Here is a 25,500-nt window from a genome sequence, read left to right as displayed (position 1 = left end):
AGCATGCTAACACACTAAAACAAAGATGGAGACTTTGGTAAAAATTACTTGCTAAACCTTAACGTGTTCATGTTTTCACTGTCAGCATGTTGGCATGCTGATGTTAGCATTTAGATCTTACTCATGTATGCTTTTTTTTCCCCCATCAGCCATCCAAGTGATCTGAAACATCGTTTTCACCGCCACCACTCATCCAGCAGTCTTCATGGTAGCTTCAATCACAACAACGTCCAGGACACCAGTCTACCACTGGTGGCTGAAGAGCAGGAGGAACACCATGATAATAAAGGGCCGGTATACGACCCAAAACAAGACGTGTTTGTCAGCCTGTTTGTAAGTTTCCTTGGTCTTTTCTGTTCGGCATTTGTTTGTCCACTCCACAGCAATCCTTATACCTCACACCTTTACTCTTTGTGTCAATTTGAGCAGCAGATGACAGAGATCTGAGACATAGCAACATAGTTGAAACAGTGCAAGCAGACAGCACAGTAAATACGATTACCGAGGCCAAAGTAAGCGATTAACTACTTTTGACAAGAATCCACAAGGATAATTGAGCTCAGCTATCTAAATGGACAGAGATAAAAGCCATTCTGAGCTGTCTTGTTCTAGTTTATGGTTTGCATTAAGTTCTGAGAATCAGCAGTAAGCATAGATTTAAGCGTGATTACACTAAATTCCTGATGTGAGGCCTGTGGCTCTCACATTGTTCTTTGAAACACCCCTCTATGAGGTCAGAAGTCATGTAGGTAGTTCTTGAAGTCGGAGAAAGCGAGCCTGCCTGTGCCACATGTGTTGAATTATGTTCTTAGTCAGCTTACAGGTGCTTCTAGTTAAAGCTTCTTGATGCATTAACTGTGAAAACTTAATGCTCCCCGTGGCTTTAAATGTTGGCAAATTTAAAACAGCCTATTAAAAACATTTTGTTCAGACATAAAGAACTAGTCATCCTGTTGTGCAATTTAAAATGAATTTCGCAGGGCCATTAGAATATTATTATTCATGCATACATTGCTATTAACACAATAAGTTCACATTATTGGTCCCGTGCCATATTCTGGTGTCACATCAAGTTGGTCGGATAATCTTGGTTCTTTTCTTTTTCCAAGAAATCTCTCCACCCTCTGCCTCCTGAGAGCCATCCAGCTGCAGCCAGATCGATGAAACTTCTTGCCAAGATTCCCAAAGATGCTGAAGCTGTCATTGTTTTAGTTGGTAAGCTGCGTGACTCTTACAAAGTAGATTAGTTAGAGGAATTGTCTCTTTTCTTTTCTTCTGTTTAAAGAATCTGCCAAGAGATGAATACGTACTTCTGTGTGTTTTCCTCTGTGTTCTACCACAGTTTTTAGTGTTATGCTGCTTTGCTAAACCCCCTGAGGATCAAAAACTGAAACTGCAGCATGTCTTGATTTAGCCTTAAGGGAATACGTCACTCACAAAATAACCATTTCTACATCAGTTACTCACCAGGTGTTACCTTAAATTTGTGAAGAAAACTTTGTTTTTCTGGCTCCCTCCACAGTGAACGGAGAATCCAAAAAAGGTGAACATTCCTCATCAATTGAAGTAGTCAGGAGCCACGTTTAACAACAGCAAAACTTGATCAAACATCCATTCAACTTATGCAGTATAATCCAAGTCTCATTTATCCAGTCATATGCTCAGTGCCTCCCAAACACATAGAATGTGCTAAATATTGCAACTGAAATGACGTCAGTACAGTCTCATGCATGGCCGAGGACTTTGCCTGGGAATGTGCGTGCATTTTAACTCTGCTTAAGCGGAGCTCATGCGCATGTATGGGCATGCTAAGGGGGCGCTACTTATAGGCAGAAGTGTTTTGTATTCAGCGAAGATGCATCTGTTTTGGGAAGTATTGAGCATATGACTGGATAAATTGGACTTGGATTCTACTGCAAGAGTTGTGTGAATTTCTAAACAGATGTTTCAATATATTTTTGGTCTTGTTAAACATGGTCCCCATTTACTTCAATTAATAAAGAATGTTCACCTTTTTTGGATTCTCCGCTCACTGTGGAGGCATGCGAGAAAAACAGTTTTCTTCAGGATTACAATATAACATGTTGTATTTGTTATAAAAAAAACAGTCCTTTTCTGGGTGAAGTATTCCTTCACAGCAAATTAGCACTACAAAAGAAGTCAGTGAGGACATTCATTTTGCAGATCCACTTCTGTTGAGATTATGTGACCAGCCATGGAAAAACCAGGAACAAGTCTCCCGAGAGGCATTTTGAGTTATTTACAGATTCTGAAAGTGTAGTTTCTAAGCTTTCCAACGATGTCTAACACATGGAAATCTGAAAATATTTGAAGAAGTTGTGGCCATTTGAATGCAGGCACTCCTCAAACTACTTTACTGAGAAATCCAGCCTGAATGATTTTAAAGTGCCAGGTAACACAATGCTGCTCATTTGCATCTCATGTAGATAAGCCCTACCCCCTACTGGTCTAGCTCTCAGTGACATCTGGTATCTGTTAGCCTGCAGGGCAGAAACTATTGTAGTAGTTTGAACAATGTAGTTAATGTTGATGTAGTGTTATTTTCCTTAAGCACTTTAGTGGACTGATCAGAATCAGAATGTACTTTATTGAAACGGGAATGCGTTTGTTACAAAAAGCCCCTGAATAAAGTTGATCATTGGGGTGTACTATTCTGTATACAAACGTGTGTTTTGTGTTCCTCTGTGTGTGCGTACGTACGTTTAATCCACAGTAAATGCCCTAAAACTCAAAAATACACGATCGGCCATCCAGTCAAAGTACACACATTAAACGGTTAGAATTTTAAACGGAGGTCTTGGGTCAGGGTGGTTTGGATCCTGTAGAAAGTGGACTTACCGGCGTGGGCCCAAGCACTGGGCCCGTTGAGATGAATGGGTGTCCGCTGTCCACAGCTGCAGTCAGTCCGGTGTCCAGAAAACAGCACAGACGGTGTAAAAATGGGTTCTGGGGTGGCCGAAGTGTTCACAGGGTCTTTCCCTCTCAGGCGGGCAGTATTGTTGTGGTCGATCCGGTTGTAGAATGGAGGAAAAAACTAGTATATTGCTAAAAGTTAGCGAAACGCTAAAGTAGTTGGTGTGGCTGTGTCGTTAAGCTAGCTTGCTAATCGTCAACAAACAAGTTAACGTTCACCAAAACGCACAAACACGTATCGTTACCATGGTTCTCAGCAGAATGATGGAGAGCAGAGACGTTATAAAAAGTCCAGAAATACTGATGAAGTGTTTAAATCCTCGTAGCAGTTCCTTATGCAGGAGTGGCTGGCTGCATAAGTAGCCATGTGGTTCAGCTGATTGGCCAAAAAAAGAACAAAAGCACGTGAATAGCCAAAGAAAGCCAGTATGCAAGTTTACTGTTATTATCGCCGCACCCCCAACTAGGATCAGAGCATTTCCTCTAAAACAACCCAAATTCAAATACAAAGTTTATGGTTTTAAGGCCACCAATACTGTTATTTGAAACATGGAGTGGCTTCTTCATGATTTCAACTTATACATTCTGCAAAAAAAAACCCAAAAATCACTCATTTTTAAAAAAAAATTTTAAAGAAAGATTTTTTCTTTTTTTTTCTGACTTGTGCCGGGCAGACTTGTTGCTGGGTTTCTCATGGCGGGTCACATATTTGAGAATAAACAGGTGATGGTTGCACAGATTCTGTTACCAAAGGTGTCACACATTCCCCCATGTCGAGATGTGAAAAATCTCAAATGACTAATGTTGTTGTGGTTTGTTGTTGCTTCCCATCAGGCTGTGTTGAGTTCCTGGAGCAGCCAGCCATGGCCTTTGTCAGGTTGAACGAGGCAGTCCTTCTGGAGTCCGTACTGGAGGTCCCTGTCCCTGTTCGCTTTCTTTTCGTCCTGCTTGGTCCCAGTCAGTCCAACGTTGACTATCATGAGATTGGACGCTCCTTTTCCACTCTCATGTCTGACAAGGTAGATAGAAAACTTAAAAGATGAAAAGCCACATTAGGATTGAGGCAAAAGAAAGAAAGTAAACAGATGAACTAAGTCATTTATACACTCAATACATTGATTATATTTTAAATTCATATGGTTTTCAGTAAGTGAGATTTATTCTTCCAGGGCATATGTCTGTAGGTGCTGTTATTCAGTGGTGTGGTTTCTTGCCACTTTATACTAAACCAAAAACTTCTGCAAAGAGGATAGTCCAGATAACGATCCTAGAATTAGAAAGTCGAGAGAAGAATGGGGAAAACATGGGAAAAAAGCTGCTAATTATTCCCCTCTGAATAATTTCTGAAGCAGCTCATTGGATATCTTTGTGTTGCATGAATTTCATCCTGGTGATGACATTTCTATTGTATTTTGTTGCAGAACTTCCACGAGGTGGCCTATTTTGCTGACGACAGACAGGACCTCCTGAATGGTATCAATGAATTCTTGGACTGCAGCATTGTCATTCCACCCTCAGATGTGGAGGGCAAAGACCTCCTGAAGACAGTGGCCGACTTCCAGAAGCAGATGCTGCGCAAGAGGAAGGAGAGAGAACTCAAGAGGCACCACTCCTCATCTGGAATGGAGCTGAACAACAAAGGTACTCTGTCAAGTCCCTTAAGAGCGTCTGATCCAAGCCAAATCCTCAATGACTACGGTATAGAGGAGGCATTTCTGATTCTGCAAACTAATTTTAGTTCTGCAAAGCAAGGACAGATTGATGGCAAAGTTTAGACATCTTTTAAATTGCGTGCAGACCATTCCCAGCATTTGCATTGTTAAAAACATACGTAGATTTAAATGTTTCACAGCTTCAAATCAGCAGAGCAAAGATTGGAGATAATCTAAAACTCATCAGCTACTGCCCTGACAACAATAGGCTTCTGAGGGTGAAGGCCAGTATTTCGCGCTGATGCAGTGTAGCCAGTGGATATCAAAGCGAAGACTTCGTCTTCCATACACCGCTAATGTAAAGTTAACTGTCCATCAGATAATGGTTGATGGACTCTGAGACTGCGTGTCAGCCATTCTGTCTCCCCCCACAAACTGTTTATATGCTGTTCAGATGGGATTGGTCAATACTACTAAGACTACAAAAGGAAACCAGTAAACGTACGATACCAAAATTTTGTCCCATTACCTACAGATTCTGCATACATAGGCAGAATCTTTTTTTATAGAGATTAATCTTTAACTAGTTTTACAAATTAGATAATGCATCCCATCACCTCAGTTAGCAAAACTCACATGATCTATTTGTTCGATTGGTAGTGTTCCCAAAATCTGAATCAGTTAAAAGATCTTGAATTTAATTTTATCCCCCTAATTTTCAGGAATAACTTAACTTAAAACTTTTTATAATATGATTAATGATCTAAAGCTGCCATCCACCTCTTTAAAGGGCCAGTTTGTATTTTTACCATATAAATATGATATAAATGACATAAATATGTAAAATTTTTGAGATATATTATAGAATATAGATACATAATTCCCATTTTTTGTGTTGCTTAAGAATCTTTTTTAATACAACCACTCGGGGGTGCCAAAGTTAGGCATTTTCAAATCCCACACAAATCCCACACACAGTGGACTTGGCATTTAGGATGGCATTATTCTGCATTTTTCTTCTTATCAACAAATGTCATGAAAAGAACTAACCAAGCAATTCATTAGTCCACCTCTAAGTAATCCAGTAATGTCACTTAATCCACAAGCAAAACAGCTGGGCACTGTAGTTTTTAAGAAAATGTCACTCAAATAGAAATAAACAGTGCATTTGTTGAGGACTAATTTCAGCTGCAGATGACCACGCATTCGATGCTCTTGTGAGTATCTTTTGAGATAACAGGACAGTGTTTCTGGCACCAACTCAACTATACTACATGTTAATGGTAATGAAGGCACATGTCACCCAATACAACAGTATGTTTCAGGCTTTAGATATACATATACGATACTTGGTTGGTTTTGACCTTTTCAAAGTATTGTTCACAATAACAAGATATAGAGTAATCGGCAGTGTTTTCCTTGTGTCGGGGCAGAGCGAGGGGATGGCTTTCAGAGCTCCAGCCCCAAATGTTTGCTTAAAAGCCTTGAATATATTCAGGTCTTTAAGATACCTTCCACTTTGTGTCAGTCAGATAATAATGAATGCCCATGCTGTTTCTCCCACTGTGCTCTTCCCTAAAACAATCTAATATAATTACGCAAATGTTTTCTATTGGCCTTATATTCTAATCAGAGTATTGAAAACCACGTTTGCTTGGCATTGTTGGGGATCCTTGATTTGCAATTACAGCAGCCCAGATTATTATGGTATGGATTTAAATGTAGCAGACTTATCAGCTAAACAATCATTATGTGCGCTCTGCTCCAGCATAGTGTAACAAAAATAGCTTCAAAGGTTAGTAATGCTGTTTAAGCCTAATTTATACCCTACCTTTCTAATGCAACTCAAAAATAATAAGTAAGTAAGTAGTTTCTTCATGTAATGGAGCCTGTAACAAACTCCCTAGAGGTGAGTCCAGAAGAGGAGGAGGAGGAAGACCAGGAGGTGGACCCATTAAAGCGTTCAGGGATCCCTTTCGGAGGCCTGATCCACGACATACGCCGCCGCTACCCACAATATGTCAGCGACTTAAAAGATGCTGTGGACATGCAGTGCATTGCCGCCGTCATCTTCATCTACTTTGCTGCACTGTCGCCCACTATTACCTTTGGAGGCCTGCTGGGTAAACTGAAACTACAAAACATTTGGATTCCATGCCATTTTTAACCTGTGGTCTGAAGGTGTGTTTCTATCTGATTTCATATACAGGAGAAAAAACAGAGGGCATGATGGGAGTGACTGAGCTTATTGTGTCAACTGCAACTCTTGGAGTTATATTCTCACTGCTTGCTGGTCAGCCCCTCCTCATCATCGGCTTCTCAGGACCGTTACTGGTGTTTGAAGAAGCCTACTACAAGGTACTGAGTTTACACAATAACCATCACACAGTAGATCACATACTCCAGTTTCTGTCTTATGTAATTCCCATTTTGTTTTCCCTAAACACGTCTGTGTCTTTTCTCTCAGTTCTGTCAGGCCCACAACTTTGAGTACCTGACTGGTCGTGTTTGGATTGGCTTCTGGCTCATCTTCATTGTCCTGGTGATTGTGGCAGCAGAGGGCAGCTTCCTCGTTCGCTACATCTCACCCTTTACCCAGGAGATTTTTGCTTTCCTCATCTCCCTCATCTTCATCTATGAGACTTTCTCTAAGCTCTTCAAGGTAACCAGACATTGCACAGCACACAGAGTTCACCAAGAGTTTGGACAGCAAAAGACACTTTTTTGTGTCTTGTCCCTAAGAAACGAAAATATTTTCTCAATTACTCATTTATTGTGTGTAATAGCACAGTACTTTTTGGTGAAGTTGTAGCATGCAAGAATTTAATTTTATCCTTTTGTTGTCATGACTGCAAATAGCAACTGCCAACAATCAACAGAGGCTAAACTTCTTGTTTCCAGGTGTTTAGGGAACATCCGCTGATGGCAATGTACCCCAGTGACACCCCTCCAGCTACTGGGCTTCACGAAGTTGATAGTCCCATCTTCAACCAGCCCAACACTGCTCTCCTGTCTTTGGTCCTCATGATGGGCACTTTCTTTGTTGCTTTCTTCCTCAGGAAATTCCGAAACAGTCGATTTTTAGGTGGCAAGGTACACACAAAGTTATGTTGACAATGTGCATCTCTGACCAAAATTCATTGTGTGCATTCTCAAGGTTACCCAACGTCTTTCTCATAAAACATTGGCAAAACAAATTTCAAACCTCTTTTCCGCCATTGCTGTTTCTTGGCACATTACCTCCACCCTCTGTTGATCAGTGGAATAAGTCAAAGCTGTCAGCAGGAACCAAGTGGCAGTTTCCAGGGCTAAAAATTGGGCCAATGCAAAAGTGCCAAAAAAATGCAGTTTCTCTAATGGCCACTTGAGGCTGCGAGCCGCAAAAGCGAGTCAGTCCCCTTTGCCCCCATGTTAAAATGCCAACTTTACAGCAGAAATAAACATGATTACAGCCTGGTACAAAAAATAGTTTTGGCCTGTATAACTAATTTCAACATTCATGACATATTGAATATTTATATAATTCACCAGTTTACATTGTATTAAGGCCTAAAGTTACACAAGGGCGTGGCTGCTTTGAGTGACAGGCTGTCTGCCGATAGTGTCCTCTGCCTGTCAGTCAGATCTACCTCTTGCTCGAAATTGTCTAAATATGGTCAGTTCTGGCTCCAAAAAATCAAGATGCCAAACTCAAGGTTTCCAAACAGGAGTCCACAAAACAATGGAAGACGTCACAGTAGTCAAGTCCATCATATTTATGGTCCATGCCAAGTGCAAGTTTGTCCTTAACATGCACAAGAAACAAACAAAAAGGGGCAGACGTTTTTAAAACACTGCTCCATAGTGCTACGAGTGGTCAGAAACCCCACAGGGTTCCTTTGCATACATTTCATTTCAAAGTCAACACAGATAAAATGTGTATTTGTGCATTTTATTGAACTCTAATTGTACAAATTTAGTCAATCAAAAGATGTGTCCAGCACAGCTACAAGAAATCCTGACAAAGGAATCTTTGTCAGCTTGGTAACAGTTAAGAGTAAATGTTGGGTTTTGCTGTTAACATACCAACATAACAGAAATACAAATACTTCAATGTTGTAATGCTTTTGTACTTAACCAATGTTACTACAGTTTCTAATAAATAAATTATACATGTACACCTTAGAAGCAGAGGCACCATTCTGTCTGCCAGCAGTAGCCCCTATGGATCCAACTATTATACAAAAATGTATGTACTCTATGTTAAGGAGGAGTTCTGTTCATGTTTGGTGTCTCAGAGCTGTTGAAAATAATTGAGGAACTCTGAAAAAAACTCTTTAAATTGAATCTGAAGATGCTTGCTTTGACTTCTCTCTGGTTAATCTTTGGCTTGTGGTAAAGTGAGCTTTATATGAACTCTTACAAAGCAAAGTATGCTGAATCTTGGCTTTACTTGATTCATGTCTGGTTTCTCAATGTTCCCAGGCCAGAAGAATCATTGGTGACTTTGGCATCCCCATCTCAATTTTAGTTTCAGTGTTGGTGGATTACTCCATTACTGACACTTACACGCAGGTAACTGTCATGTCTAATACTATAGTGATAGCAAGTACATTTGTATCGCAGTTTCAACATATCATGGCCTTCCATCAGTACTTTAAAATCATTTTTTACTGTCTTACAGAAACTCAATGTACCATCTGGATTCTCAGTCACCTCCCCTGACAAGAGAGGGTGGTTCATCAGCCCCTTTGGTGACAAGCATCCCTTTCCCACCTGGATGATGGGAGCGTCTATTGTACCTGCCATTCTTGTCTTCATCCTCATCTTCATGGAAACTCAGATCACTTCGTATGTACAGTATGATTATTTGCAGTGGCGATGTGTTGGGTGCAGTATCTGAGTGTGATAGTAAGGTCTACTTTTTACTAATTTAATGAAATTCCATTTTTCAAATCTTTTTAAACTTTCCCTCCAATCTATCAGATTGATAGTCAGTAAGAAGGAGCGTCGCCTGGTTAAAGGCTCCGGCTTCCACCTGGATCTTTTGCTCATCGTCATTCTGGGTGCCATCTGTCCTCTTTTTGGCCTGCCGTGGCTCACCGCTGCCACTGTGCGCTCCGTCACTCATGTCAACGCCCTCACCGTCATGAGCAAAGCCACTGCGCCCGGCGAAAAGCCCATGATCCAGGAGGTGAAGGAACAGAGGCTGACTGGGCTTCTTGTAGCTATTCTTGTAGGTAAGACCAAAGGGAGGGATGGGAGTGTGGGATGTAAACAGATCATATGATATACCCGACCCGCAAACAGTAACTGTCCAATGAAAGCAGAGCGAGCTTTCTAGCTTTGGATTTCTGTATGTGCTGAAAAGTACTACTGAGTATCTCAAGAGTTCAGAGTGTGCTGTCTTTTTTCAACCCTAATGAAACCAAAACCATGTTTACTAAGAAAAGCATTAATCAACCAATCAGAGTCCCCACTGTGGATCAGACTTGGCTCTGATCTATCGAGGCATGGACACAGGTCCTCTGGTGGGTGTCCTTTGGTGTCTGGCACCGTGGCTTTGGCAGCAGATTCTTTAAGTCCTGTAGGTTGCAAGGTGGAATACCAACATATCCCACAGATGCTCTGTCAGATTGGGATCTGGGGAATTCGGAAGCCAGGTTGATGCCTTGAGCTCTTTCCTACGTTCCTCATGCCATTATTGAGCAGTTTTTACAGTGAAGCATGGCACATTTTCCTGCTGGGGGTGGGGGTGGGGGGTAGTGCCCTGCATGGGCCTATTATCTGGGCCCGGGCCCGTGGGGGTGGAGCCCCGGCCCGGCCCGACAGGTTTTCAGAATTCTCTTGCCCGAACCCGAAAAAAAGTTAAAATAGTTTAATTGGGGTTTCTAGCATGGTATTAAGCTATATTCATTATATTTTGATTGAAAGGATAAAGTTAAATATGAATTTATTTGACTTAATGACTGTATTCTCCTATTTAATGAGAATTGTCAACTGTTGCTGTGCACTGCTGCACACTGTTGCAGTTGTATCACACACAGTCTTTTCAAAAAACAAAATAATCATTTAAACAATGCCAAAAATGCTTCAAACACTTTTCTAAATAATCTTAATATTGAAAGGAAATGAAATATACCCACTTATGCCATTAAAAGTGCTTAGATAAGGTCGGAGGTCTCCAACCTTATCTGGGTATATTTCGTTTCCTTTCAATATTAAGATTATTTAGAAAAGTGTTTGAAGCATTTTTGGGGTTGTTTAATTGATTATTTTGTTTTTTGAAGTGACTGCACAGCGGAGAGGGAGAGGCACAGCGGCTGCTGCGTTCAAGTGTTGCCGTTTAAATTGGTTAAACACAAACGTACACCTCTCTAATTGGCAGGTTAAAAAAAAAAGCCTGAGCCCGGCCCGTGTCCGAGGTAATGATGTGGTAATTGGCCCGAAGCCCGGCCCTCGGGCTGCCATCAAGGAGTGCAGTTGCCACAAGGGGGTGCACTAGGTCTGCAACAGTGTTTGGGTGGGTGACATATGTCAAATAGCATACACATGTGACAAGCAGGCAGGGTGATCAGAGTTACTCACTTCACCTGTCTGGTTTTAATGTTTTGGCTCATCGGTGTAGCTTTAGGCTCAGTCTTTTAGCACGATATCATGTATGCAGCCATCATGTACATACTCAGGACTCTTTTACAGTGTTCATGTTTCACAACAAATTAGCAAGACACATTAAAAAAGTCAGCTATAGTTTTCAGTCAGCGCACTCAGTTTTAACGTTAGCATTAGCTTCTGCTAGGTAGAGCCAGGCTTGTCTCACAACCAGACAATCAGAGATCTCCGCTTTCTAAAGACTGACTTGTGAGTCTAGAGCCAGGCTGGCTAGAAAGGAGAGGTCTGTTTGTGTTTACTGCCTCTGTGTAACCAGAGACCCATTGTTTCAACAATTACTGAGAGTCTTGAGTAGTAAATGCCACTATTATCACTGTAAACTTTGTATGTGCCGTGCTAACACACAAGGCTTCACAGGCAGAGCAACAGTAATCGGGGGGGATGGTGCCTACAGTTAGTCAATTGGTTGGTGGAATGCTCCTCTTGAGTACCATATTAAAAATTATTTTATTGTAAATTCAATTATAAACATACAGTGAACCAAGAAAATCCTTTAATTCCACAAAATTGTTCACTCACTGAAAGTCACAACAAACAAATCACATCGACACACAACATTGCATCTGGAATCAGCTGGAGGAAAAGTGGACACTGAACTAATGGCCACTACCAGAGCAATTATTCTGTTTTATTATCTGGCTGTGGGGTTGTATGTTTCTACTGCATTATTATAGTGCTGGAATTTCCAGGCAATTATTTGTCTTGAAAGAAAACATGAGCTCAAAGATACAGAGGGCAACTTCTGCAGCTCCTGCATGTCTAGACATTAATGAAGTATGAACCAGCCGCTGCAACAGCTTACAATGATTTTACATTTTGTTTACAACCATTTTGTCCTCAAGACGAACCGAAACAATCGTTTTTCCAAATCAAAATTATTAAACTCAAAATGCAGTGTCTTGACATTGCAACATTGTTTTCATCCACAGACTAGTAGTATTTTGCCAGCAGAATATCTTGTTTCAATTAAGGTAGGGTTCCCAAAGTAGTCTTAAGTATAGTTTGATCCCGTTTGGGTATACAACCATAATGACTCATCGTGATTGTTGAGCTTTTGTTTGATTGAAATGCTGTTTGGATTAGGCATAAGACTTTTTGGATTAGCCCAAAGAGCGTTTTAACCAGTGAATATGTTTCGAATAAACGGCATTGACAGTATGTTTGTCATGAGGGCTGCTCCCTTGTTGAATGGATAATTCTCTCCACAGTTGCAAATTGCTGTGTGCATGTGATGTGTGCAGTGTCTCAAAAGCACGTCACCTTTAACCCTTTTCTACCCATCAGGTATGTCCATAGTGATGACGGACGTACTCCGCCTCATCCCCCTGGCTGTGCTCTTCGGCATCTTCCTGTACATGGGGGTCACCTCTCTGACGGGCATCCAGCTGTATGAACGCATCACACTTATGGTCACGCCCGCTAAGCATCACCCTGACCACATCTACGTCACCAAGGTAACACACGCAATAAGAATGTTGACATGCCCTTGTCTTCTGTTATTAGTGGTAAGATGGAGAAGCCAAACCCAGCAGAGTGGTAACTGCAGCAGAGTCCAGGCAGCCTTTTTCAGCAGTCTTGGGTTTCAGCTTGGTTTGATAGAGAGACATGATTATTCAGATCCCTGTATGCAAGATACATGAACAGCATCCAGGTTTTTACAGCTATGCCAGTCTTGGACTCCTCCACATCCAGTAAATCTGTCATTTCTTTACCAACAGAGAGCAAAGTAGGGATTTCATCTATTTCCATGATGCATGGAAAAAGGAAAATGTTGCTGGTGTTTTGACCCCAAACAGAGAGTTACCTCAATGGTTGAGGATAAACACAGTTTGGTTTCTGGCTGCGTTCATCACACTGCTGGATTTAGCTTCTCCATCTGATCATCAGTAATGGAAGAACACAATTAATGTGCCCTCTGCATGACTGGCGTCAGATGTTAAAGTAATAATCTGGAAGATTTACATTTAAATGAATGTCTGTTGAGTCACTATCTATCGCGGAATGAGGTGACATCATGACGTCTGAACCTATGGCCCACAAATGAAAGCCCTTGCATTTACAGTATTACAAACTGGTTATCTGTGGCAAGATTCTCGCAAAAAATTAAAAGCGGTGTAAAGCTAGTGATTCAGTCACCCAGCAGGGGTTGGCCCCAATGAGACTTTTAGCCGGCTAACACAACAGACTGGCTCTTTAACTTACATGTGTGTGATGCTGCGTACTGTTTTTCCAGTCTCTGAGCAATGACTATAGACAATGAAACTTAAATAAGAAGTGAAACCCAAACAGTGCACTAAATATTTTACTGAAGACATTTTAGGTGAGAAATAGACAAAGCAGAAACATAATCTTTATCAGCACTGCTTAGTTTTAGAGTTTGATTGGTGTTTGATCTGAATTTGAGAGAGCGAGAGAGGAATATCTCTCGATCCGCTTCTATACTCTTTATGTCTATAATGGCGGGCATATGAAAATGCCGAAGTGCAATCTGTAGTTCAGGCAACAGCCCAAGAGCCCACAAATTACCGTTGGATGACACATTTCTTGAGCTAGGAGATGAGCGGGCCGATCTGGTGCTGCCAAGATGGAGAGAAGTTTAAACATACTACCTACCTGTAATGATGCAAAGCTGGTTGAAAATCAGCAGAGTATTTCTTTGATAACCCAACTGTACATTCCAGTCAGTCTTAAAACAATTAGGTGCCCATATGAGCATAAAACTAGCTGAAATCATCCTTCCTGTTCATATTGGCCATTAAAAGATCGCTTTCTCCCAGACTTCCAATGGAAGTGATGGGGACCATATCTGCAGTTGTCATTCTCTGGAAAAATGAATTCCAAGGTTTATTTGATCATAATGTGATAAATCTTGTTATTATGAAATGCCCTCTATGTGTTTCCCCAGCCAATGTTTCCTTGCTGAGCTGCAGTGGAGGGATAGTAACACAAAGAGGGACTTTGATAATAAAAAACACGTTAACTTTGGAAGATACCAACTGGGTTTGTCTAACTCAATTTGCTAAAGCCTCATACTAACTTCAGATATAGTAAAAGAGATACTTTTTTTCCACAGAACATGGACGGCAGATCATTTCCCCCGTCACTAACATCCAGTGGGCATTTGGAAGGGGTCTCTCTAAGGCCACCGAACAGCAAACCCCTTTTTCTTTATGTGTTTTGATGTTCATATGGGAACCGCACAATAATATACAACGCTTCCTTTTCAGGGAGGCCAAGGCTAACACAAAAAATGAATTTTCATTCAATAATAAACAAACCTAGCACTAACTAAAATGGCAGCGGTAGTCACAACTAAACTAACACTTCCAACATTACTTGCCATTACTTACCTTAAGACATCAAAAAGTATGAGCCAAAGCTGAGGGTAAAGGTTCTTCCCCCCTAGAAATATGTGTTTCAAAGGCTTTGTGCCTGCTTTCTGGTGCATTTTAAAGTAAAAATAACAAGTATTGCAACAGCATTTCTATGTTAAATACCTCAAATTTGGTTTCGTTTTTGGTTCATCACCCTGGTACTCCGGCCAAGTACCAGGAGGAGAGAGGGAGGCCAGGTTGTAGGCTGGGAATGTTTAAGGGACCTACAGCTTGCTGTCCTCCCTGGCCCACATTGGATACCTGAGCAAGACGGAATGGGAGGCTCACAGTCTGTAAAAGACTAGGTACTTTGACACAGCAGAAGAGGGCAAGTTAGGTCCCTCACAACACTCAAGGCATCCCTCAAACACCTGCCAGAGCATCTAGCCACGCACACGTAACATGGTCACGGTGCTCTCAGCTTATGTGGGCCCAACTCTAGAGGACTCTCTCAAGCCCAAGAGGGTCAGAGAATGAGTGGATCACCACCAATGGGATGGAAGTCCCAGCCCTAGAGTTTAGGGATTCTACACACTGTACATTGCCACAAACTGGTTGTGATAATGAAAAGAAAAAAAAGGTGTAAAATTTTGTCGTGAATTGGAAGAAATATGAGACAACTGTGACCCCTGGAAGAAACTGGGAGAGGGCCATGACAACTAGAACTCTCCTGGGAAGATTAAGAGGATTGGCAAGTAAACCAACAAGTTGACATTACATACAATAGTAATCTCACAAAAGTATGAGACAACGAGGGGAGTGAACATGAAAATAAAGAATCAGGGCCCAAGTGTCTTTTTGAGTTTATACTGCAGCAGACTGACCACAAACCAAGGTGAATGGATCAACTTAAGTACTGATATCACTAGATCCTGTTTTGTGTTTTGATATTTGCATGATTAGAATTAATACCAATAAGGAAGGAAAAGAGGGATCCCTCTCACATGAACACTCATCTTAGTGCATACACTCTGCTTCTTTGCTGCTCTTGTGTGCATTCGACCTGTTAGTGCAGACATTTCATGCATTATCATCATCATCTGATAACGTGTGTTTGAACATTAAATTTGATCAAGCAATTAAACTTTGTTGTACATGAAGCGAGGACAGCAGCAGTCTCTGACATCATTAGATGTAAGACTTTCCACTAGATGGAGCCAAAAACATATCAGAGTTTCTCTATGCAGGGAACAGTTTGGGATTCAGTATGTTTAGTGTGTCTTTATATGTGTCTTTGAGTATTTGTGTGTGTGAGTGTCTGTGTGTGTCTGTACTGGGGTTTGTGATCCTTTGGTTTTCTACCTATTAACCACTATGTGTGTTGCTTCAGGTGAAGACATGGCGTATGAACATGTTCACCATCATCCAGCTGTTGTGCATTGTGGCTCTGTGGGTAGTGAAGTCTACTGTGGCCTCCCTGGCGTTCCCCTTCGTCCTCATCATGACGGTGCCGCTGCGCCGTCTCATCCTCTCCAGGATTTTCGAGGAACGTGAGCTCCAGGCGGTAGGTTGGGTAGCAGAGACACTCCAGGAATTTTTGAATCCCTGCCACATTAATTTGAACCCACATAGCCTCAGGATACTTATTTTACAGCAAATTTAATACTAGATGGATGTTGGTGTGTTTTTATAGGCTTCTTACACAAACATCCCTTAAAGAAATCCTACAGATGAACTACGGATGATTTTCTCCTCTGTGATCATGGACAGCTTTCTCATCCAAATATTTTCAGTTGATATGCAAATATTTCTTTTTGCTCTGGGTTCTAACCAGAAAAAGATTCACAATCCATCCTGAGGCCGGGCTTCATGTTTTCTTGGTTAGATCCCCTAAAGCCATACATGTCAACACCGTCAGATTAAAACCTTCCATTTCCAACATGTCAACTTTTTCAGGAGCTAGTATAAACAGCTTTGTTCTTAACTTGACCACCATTGGTGTTGTGTTCATCCAAAGGTCTCATGAACCCAAGGCACTGTAGAATCAAACTAAATTAAGTTAAAACTTGAAATTTAGCAAAACTGACCCTCTACGATGTCAGACCCCTAACCCATCTAACCCTCACTCTTAAAGTATGAACCAGATCCTACTCTGTATATCTATTTTTTTATTATTTGCTTTCTTCTTCGCTACCAAACACATTGATGTTTCTGAATCTGAGGTTGTTTTACATCTTCTTTTTCTTTTGGTCCAGACCACTTCTGATCCGCTTCGTGTTCACACTGACACACAAAACATCTGTAAGCATGAAGACCCGGAGCTTGCTCTATCAAAGCAATTGTCTGACATTTGGAGAAATAATTGGGCTTTCTTGCCGAGAGAAGGATGAGAAGATTGAAACCATTCACATGTCAGTGTGCTCAATATGAATCTGATTGAAAATGGTCAGGCACATAACCCCCAAATAACGGTAATTGTTGTTTTTAGGCTTTGATTTTTGTAGATGGATTAAACAAATGTGATACAACATGTTTATTAGTGAGCGTAAGGGTCTAGTGTGTAGGATTAAGGGGGATATATTGTCAGAAATGGAATATAATATTAAAAGCTTTCATTTGTTTAGAATAATCTATCTAAGAATCATTGTGTTTTCATCACCTTAGAATGAGCTTTTTATATCTTTATACTGAGTGGATCCTTTTTCATGGAGTCCGTCATGATGCTCTACTGAAGCCCAGAACCATAGACTGTATATAAAGATGAACAATGCATCTCCACTAACCCCCACTGTGCAAAAATGAAGCCAAATATTCCAGATACAGCGGCTGCCATCTTGCACTGGTGACATTATTTCTGCGCAGTAGCGATCTCCACAGTGTCCAGTTCCTGCCCAAACACCCGTTCGTCCAATCACAAGCAGCGCCAGCTATGGCGGGCACACCAACTGGCACACATAGCTTTCAATCATGATGTCAAACCGTTGACACAACATCAAATGACTAATTTAAACCAAGCATTTTCGAAGACTGAACACTTTACATACATTGGCGCGATAAGAACTATCTCAAATGTCAGAAAGCATCGTTAGGAATCATGTATTTGATGTGTACTTTGATCTTTTAGTTTGGTACATGTGTCATCTGCTAACAGGGAGAGGATGGGGTTTATGACCTGTACTGCAGCCAGCCACCAGGGGGTGATCGAGATGTTTTGGCTTCACTTGTTGTCATGTCATCCATCTTTTAGGCCCAGAACGGACAAACCAAACACTGGCTCTAGATAGGGCCATTTGCATTTTCGCGTCAGCCACTATAGTTCTCCTACATGCTAGGCACACTTGAGACATTCCAGTTGGTTGCAATCTGCAACTTCACCGCTAGATACCACTAAATCCTACACACTAAACCTCTAAGCAATGCTGATTCCCCCTGTTTTCAGTCTTGATGCTCATGCTGGCTGCAGCTTCATGTTTAGTATATAGATATGTATCTAGTGTCAATCTTCATGTAGCTCTCTGCAAGAAAGCAAATGAACAAATTTCCCGAAATGCCGAACACTTCCTCTCATAATCAGCAGATTTAACGGAATTTATGCTAAAATCATATATCTATGATCACAAAATCCAGCTGGAAGACCAAAACGTGCACAAAGCTCCAGACATGAGCAAAGGTGCGACGGCACATTTATCACTGCTTGCAGCTTTAATTATTACCCTTTTTAGTTTTAGAACTTAAGCGCGTTTTTAAGGGACTACGAATGGTCGAAAACTCATGAAACTTGGCACACACATAAGGTCTCAAGCTTGTTGGCTCAGTAGTGCCCCCTAACAGTTTTCAAAGTGCCCTCACCCTTAAATTCCATGTACACAAAGAAAGTTCGGTGTGCACATGTATCATGTCCAGACTTTTAAAAAAAAGTCTCTCGGAGCAATGACCCAATCCAACATGAGGTCAACCATTTTGAATTTACTGCACAATTTTAAGCATTCTTTCCCGCTATTTACGGGGGTCACACTTCAACAAACTCCTAGAGATTTAACCCAATGGACTTTTAAACTTGTCTAAGCCATCTAAAGACCTTTGAGATGAAAAGTTGTTAAAAGCTTGAGGATTTGTTGAAGGGTGTTGCCGTGGCGAAGTATCAAATTTTTGTGTTTTGCCACGAAACAGCAAGTAGTTTGTAACTCAAAAGACCGAGACCCACCTTTTTACACGTTCTGATAAGTTTGTCCTCCCCAGAGTTTGTTTGAACAGCACCGAACAGATTAGGTGTGAAAACATCCCAAACTGCCTTACTTTGAGCCTTGAATGAAAATGACTGATGATAATCTAACATTTCTTTTCACAGCTGGATTGCGACGAGGATTCCCCCAACTTTGATGAAGATGGACGAGATGAATACAACGAGATCCACATGCTTGTATAGATTGAAATTGGACTCAGCCAGTAGAATTCCTCCACCCTCCATCTCCGACCAATCAGAGCAAGCCTCTTTGGAAACCTCAGTGTCTCTGGGTGGCGTTGACAAAGTGAGAGGAGCTACCGTAATGGTGTATGTAAAAATATCTAAAGGCTAGAGCTGGATGATCTCTTCTTACCTTTGTTTATTCCAGTTTTATAAAAGAGCACACCTGATGTTAGATCTCTGTGGTTGTGGTGGTGGTCGTGGTGGTGTTGTGTTAAACTCCCTGAGTCCAGAAAAGAGCTCTGAGCACCCTACCTGAAGTGGACGATGCAAATCTAGCAAAAAACATGAACACTTTATCCAACTTTTTTTCCTATCAATCCCTTTAATTACTCTGCAGGTTCTGGGCATAAGTGCAATGATGATGGTGACCTCTGGGACTACAGTGGGTGGGATTATTTAGATTTATTTTTGTCCCGAAAGTGGGAAAAAGGGTCAATTTGCTTTCATTTCATTTTATTTCATTCAGGAAGTGGATTTTCATCAAAATTCATTATTGTTCTTGTGAATTGACCCTAAATCTCAAAGCCCTGAATTCCACTGCCTGTGAAATTTAGCTGCCTTTTTTCCTTTATACTACTGCCATTGCCTATAGGTTGCAATGATGTGCAAGCAAGGAGTTAAGTAGTCCCTTTCCTTTCTGTACAGTCTTTTAGTAATGAGCACTTTGACTGGGCAAAAGTTCACTTTTGTCGCTGCCAACCAAGCTCCCTGGCACAAAGCCTCCTCTCTAAATGTAGTCTCCCCTTGAAGCCAAAATTTCTACAGAGACTGTGCGAGCCTCTTCAAGGGGTGTTACTGTACTTTGTTAGGTGTTTAATGCCCAACATACCAGTTCACTGACCCTGTTATTGTGACCTTGGATGTATAAGTAAATAGCTAACATGGTCTCAACCTTATTTTTCTACTGTGTTGTATCTGTTTATTTTGTGACCTTTGGACTTAATGCCATGCCAGATTCTCAGTGATGTTGAAATAGCTCAAACTGTTAAAAGAGTTAATATATAATAAAAAGAAACATTGTGTAGGTTGACACATTCAGCCATCATTCACCCGTTCTTTCATCTTCTCTGCAATATTTCCACGGCGTGGTGCATTTTTCAGAGATGTCATGAATAATATAATAACACACTCGACTGGAAAAGCATAGAAACTAAGCAAACACACAAGGACTGAAAATGCTGGGGAACACTTGAGTGTTGGCAGGGTGTATGAATGATGCATTGTACAGTTAGACTGTGAGCTTGGAATTATAATATACCATCTGTGCTCAGAGTTGTTTTGCAGAGATTTAGTTTTACGCCCTATATTGCGAGCCCACTATAGAATTGTAATCATTAAGTCATGACACCTGTAATCAGAATCCTTATGTCTGCCACACAGAAACACCAGTTGTTAAAGCTACTGTACATAGAAATGGCACAAAGAGATTTAATTATCCTGTAACAAGTTGTGCACAGATTTCTGATTTAGGAAGAAGAGGAAGAAATTGATGTGATTTTAAGAAAAGGTCAATGAGTTAGACTCTACTCTGACAAACCCTCCACTCATACTTCATTTTGGAATATTCTGTCAATGTTGTTGTAGAAATGACATTGTCTTGACAGTTTCTCGGAAATGTGCTAGAAGGATTAGCCCATTTAACATAGAGAAAGGTTTCTGCACATGGTCACTATTCCTAAAATTCAATACTTAGTCTATAAACTTTTGGAGTGAATAGAATGCAGACTCCTTCCTCCTTCTGTCCTTACACCTTTGGTTTCTACCCCAGTGTCCACCTCTGCACTGTATCTGCTGCAAAGGATAAAGAAAGTCAAAGTGGAATCAGTAAAGAGACTTTGTGTGGCAGCTTAGGAGGTTTCTGTAAATAACTATTAAATATGATAAAATAGAAAAAAAGTCATTATGTTTTCATGTATTTACCTGACAATAATGATTACTGCTGCAGGCATACAATCAACGAAAAAAATCCCAAAGTGCTAAAAAGTGACACACAGATTATGACTTTTTAAAAGTACATTAAAAGACATTTAAAGGTCAGCAGTGTAGAGTAGTTTTTGTATGCTAACCACAAGAATTAGTATATCTCATTTCACGTAACCGTGTCCTACATTACGAGCCATGCAAGAATTCTGTCTCAGGGGAAACTGACCTTCGATCTGTAAATATCACTTCCCAGCCTTTTAGTTTGCTGTCTCTTGTGTGTACATAAAGCGGTCAAGGCAATCCAACACTTGCGATGTAAAAAAATATACGGCTTACAGTCCAGGCTTTTGTGTTACACAATGGAGAAAATGAGGGCAAGCGAAGAGAATAATGTGTTTATACCAGTGACGTGACAAGGAGTTATAACTGAATTAATCCTCCATTGTTCTCTTTAGGCCTACACGTGAAGCTTCACTTTGATGTGAAGCGTTTACCTGGTGTAGTACGTGTTTAATTCTGCAGCTCCCCAAGTTAATGAGTTACTGAGTGTGCTTTACATTAAGACTCTATAGCAGTTTAATTTAATGTAGGCTTAATGGACCTTTTCAACCACATGTTTATGTTTTAGGGTTTACAAAGACTGGACAGGCAAACTGAGAGCTAAGACACTGATAAGTTATCTCCATTATACTCTATTATACATGGCCCCACTATGTTTGTGACATTATTGAATGTAAATGTTTGGCTGCCCATATTTTCAGGCACATGATTTCGCTTGTCAGATTAAGCAAAACTGATTCCACTTTATGGAGGCTCACTGACGACAAAGCTATTGAGCGACCATGAATAAATTTTAGTTGAGCACACAAGAAGCATTATATGTTAGATGTAAGCAAGCAGGGCTCTCGTCATAATTGTAAGAATTTTTAGGTTTAGCCAACCTCCCAGTTCCATAAGCAAATTTATAAACTGGAAAAAAAACTTAAATTGTATTAATATTAAAATATTTTCCATGTTTAATTCAACAACAGTTTTATTGTTGCTTATTTTGTTATGTTTTTTTTTTTTATTTATTTAAAACAAATACATGCCACAGAGTATCCCTACATGGTTGTCCAAGAACTCTCTCCCCTCTGTCAGGAATTAATGTCTAGTTGGGAAAATTATTTTTTCCATTTTATATTGAGTCATTTTTCTTGGTCTGGATATAATCAGATTTAAATTTCAACCATGCTTTAAATGTTACTACAGTTCAGATCCCAAAATACAGAAGACATGGCCTCTGTACTTAGCTACAGCCCTAAAAGCTAGCAGTAAGGCTTCCTTTGCGTTCTGTCTTCAAAGTCACTTGCTATGTGTTTTGGCACTATATATTTGTTTCATGTGAACTCCAACTGAAAACAGAACAGTCTATTAGAGTTGACCTGGAGTATCATCTGATCAGAAGATTTTAATTGTGACCTTAATAACTGGACATACTCATGTCTTGTCAAAGCCTGTTAGCCAAAAATTGCTGGCAAGCAGTTTGATATTGTCAAGACCTCAGAGACTCAGCTGAAATAGCTTGAGAAAATTGAGAACAGATTTTACAACATGTTTTACACAAAACTTGCATTGAGATGATAAATATGTTGAGCTCGTTGTCATTCCCAGGTTGTCAAATACCCAACGCTTTGTCACGCTCCTTGGCGTGATATCGACACCAAAGGCACATTGTGGCATCTTTATGAGACACAATGGGCTTTCAACTACTATCTCCAGTTTAAAACCATCCGCTGTAATACTTGATGCCTAGGCAGCTGACGTGGTATAAAGATTGAGTAAGTCTGTGCAGGGTGGGAGGGAGGAGAGGTGGAGACCACTGTTTGTCTCCTGCGTAAAATCAAAGGTCAGTGTTGTTTTAATGTAACGTTACATAACTTGGGTACCCATTTCCAGTATGAAACCAAAAGTCACTGTTGTGTTACAGGAGTCAGCAACCTTTGCCATCAAAAGAACCATTTTTGGCCTGAATGTACTTTTTTTAAATTTTCTTTTTCTGGGGCTGGAATACATATTTGTGCTTTATGATAAAAGTAACACAGCCTATTAGGTCTAAATTAGCCAATCAATATTACTAATAGCTCTAAATGAGCATCCGTTAATATGTTTTAGCACACGGTGGCTACTCTGCAGTGGGCTACTTGTGATTATTTTGTACTACAACAGTTCAGCGTTGGCTGTGAAGGCAAAGAAATCCTTTTCCTCTGAGGCTTTTTTGCATTTGGAATCAATAGCTAGGCACGGGAGACTCCACTGCAAGCTAGCCACTGCCATTTAGGTTTACAAACATTTAGGAGAAGGGACCAGGTCATAGACGTATGACGCACACTTTAGTTGACAGAACTTTTTTTTTTTTTTTTTTTGAGTGTATAGGTTAGACATGTTTACAACTGAAAAATGTAAGAATCACTTTAGGCCTACAGCAATGACAAATTAAAATGTTGAAAATTAACTTAGTCATTTCCATATATTTTTTTGTAAAAGCCACATAGAGCCATGGGAGAGGGGCTAAAGAGCCGCATGTAGCTCCAGAGCCGCTGGTTGCCTACACCTGTGTTAACATCATATTACACTACACTTATTTGTACCCAAAACATGTTTTTTTTCTAAACTTAACCAAGCAGGTTTGATTTGTTTTTCTTTTGTTTTTTTGCTAAACCATTTCAAATCAACCACCTGTTAAAATGTGTTTCAGCTATACCTCGCATAGATACAGTAGTAGTAGTAGTGCCCTGTGCGTTGATAACAGACACGGAGGGGCATTTCAAATTTGACGACTTTGAAATGACAACGGGCGGATCTGTACCTGTACACTCTCATGCTGACTAGAATTTGAATTTGTTTTGTGCTCAATAAATAGTTTTGTCATTAATCACCTTCCATACCTAACCAGCGCAGGCTAATATTCACACAACACTTACATGTGCAGTCCTATGAGAAGCAAAGATTAGATGGACACCAGCTGTGATCCTCTGATCAAAACAATTTTGACTTGATCAAACAAAATGTCCATTTAAATAAGATGACAATCATTGTGTGGGTGTAAATTTTGTCTTAACAAACACTAAATTAGCTTGTTTACATCTGATGTGAATTTTGACCAATCCGTTTTTAGTTCAAGTTGTTGCAACTGCCGTCTAAATTCAGTGGAACTATGTATTTGCTGTGCTGGTCAACCCACAGTGGTAAAAGAGTCAAAGGCCTTTGTTGTCTGAAAATACAAGTCTGTTAGACTGCTCAACACATCCACGTGCTCTTGTTATGGTAAGACCCGGTGTGTCTGAGTGTGTGTGGAGCTGCGTAGCCCATAGCCAAAGACAGAGACAGAGCCAACGAGCATGTACGTAGCAAAACATCCTTTTGGTGTTTACACAAGAGAGAAAGTGGAATTGTGGGTATTATTTAAGATAATAAAAGGTGTGGTGCTGCCACTCTGTCCCGTCTGGGCGCTGAATGTTAAAACGTGCAAGATGAAAAGAAAAATAGTTTTTTTCTGACCCTCAAAGTTCTGCCATGTCAATGTTCTGCGTTTACCACATTTAGTCGCCTTATACCACCATGGTAGCAGGGCAGACCACCCACCAAAATCTAAGACTTGGCTTTGTTATTTTTGAACCTCTTTTAATTCAGCATCATTGCTTTGAGTAAAGACGTCTGGCAATCTTGGAGTTCTAGCATATGGAATAGTGTGTTAGTTTCAACTATTATATAGCTATAAATCAGATATGTGTGAAACTAGATCCACTATTATAAGGAAGGTAGTTCATGCTGATAGCGGAGCACAGAATTTAAGTGGATAGTATATTTTGGATACTACAGGAATGCCAGTCATGTTTCGTTAATTGCACTGCATACCAAAGGATTAGTTCCTTGGCAGGGTTAGCTTCCAAATTTTGTTCTTCATTGTCATATTTTGTTGATCTTGTAGGTTGCATATTAAATACTAATCCTTTGTGGATACTTTTTTTTTTTTTTTATTCAGCGAAATATTCTCATCAACACAAAACCTTTATTTCAGTGTTATGAAAGATATGTTAATTCAGGCATGCCTGATTTCTACGAACGATGCCGCTCATTTAAAGCTATGATTTCCATAAAACTTCAGTATTAATGTCAAAGCACTGTTTAAGCTGCGCTAAGTGTTTTTATAACCTCTGGAGCACAGAAACTTTACAGCAAGCTCACGGTAACTTGTTACACATCCAGCAGAAACAGAGCAACATGGCTATTCCATTGGACAGTAGAGCACAGAGCTGCACATTGGGTCGTTGATTCTCAGTGAGATTGGCAGTACTAGCATCAATTTCCCATTATAGGCATTAGACTCGAGTTCAATTGAAAGCACTGCTTAATGGAGCGTTAGATTGTTTTGATGACACACAGCCGGTCCTCATGAAGTCTAACCAACAGTCTTTTGATGGATACTAATCTGATGACAAAATTGTGACATGCAGTGTGATTGCATTCATTAACAAAGACTGACACTCAGTTTGTGTGGATACCTGAACAGCAGGTC

At 40.4% G+C, this 25,500-nt stretch overlaps 1 protein-coding gene across 4 annotated transcripts in view; it reads left to right on the top strand.

Moving 5' to 3' along the window:
* slc4a3 (solute carrier family 4 member 3) overlaps positions 1-25,498 on the top strand; it is a 100,465-nt gene extending 74,967 nt beyond the window's left edge. For all 4 annotated transcript variants that reach the window (XM_049595135.1, XM_049595134.1, XM_049595136.1 and 1 more), the window contains 14 exons: positions 150-333; positions 1,110-1,215; positions 3,769-3,953; positions 4,356-4,575; positions 6,494-6,709; positions 6,796-6,944; positions 7,054-7,248; positions 7,488-7,679; positions 9,051-9,140; positions 9,250-9,416; positions 9,552-9,805; positions 12,522-12,691; positions 15,942-16,115; positions 18,900-25,498. In XM_049595135.1, the coding sequence (XP_049451092.1) occupies positions 150-333; positions 1,110-1,215; positions 3,769-3,953; positions 4,356-4,575; positions 6,494-6,709; positions 6,796-6,944; positions 7,054-7,248; positions 7,488-7,679; positions 9,051-9,140; positions 9,250-9,416; positions 9,552-9,805; positions 12,522-12,691; positions 15,942-16,115; positions 18,900-18,977 (2,380 nt within the window). In that variant the 3' untranslated portion in view covers positions 18,978-25,498. The remainder of the gene's footprint in view (positions 1-149; positions 334-1,109; positions 1,216-3,768; positions 3,954-4,355; positions 4,576-6,493; positions 6,710-6,795; positions 6,945-7,053; positions 7,249-7,487; positions 7,680-9,050; positions 9,141-9,249; positions 9,417-9,551; positions 9,806-12,521; positions 12,692-15,941; positions 16,116-18,899) is intronic.
* Positions 25,499-25,500: the final 2 nt, after the last annotated feature.

Source organism: Epinephelus fuscoguttatus, linkage group LG13 (assembly GCF_011397635.1).
Source record: "Epinephelus fuscoguttatus linkage group LG13, E.fuscoguttatus.final_Chr_v1".
Classification (NCBI taxonomy): domain Eukaryota; kingdom Metazoa; phylum Chordata; class Actinopteri; order Perciformes; family Serranidae; genus Epinephelus; species Epinephelus fuscoguttatus.
Note: the sequence above shows the minus strand (reverse complement) of the source record. Positions and strands in the feature narration are given on the sequence as shown.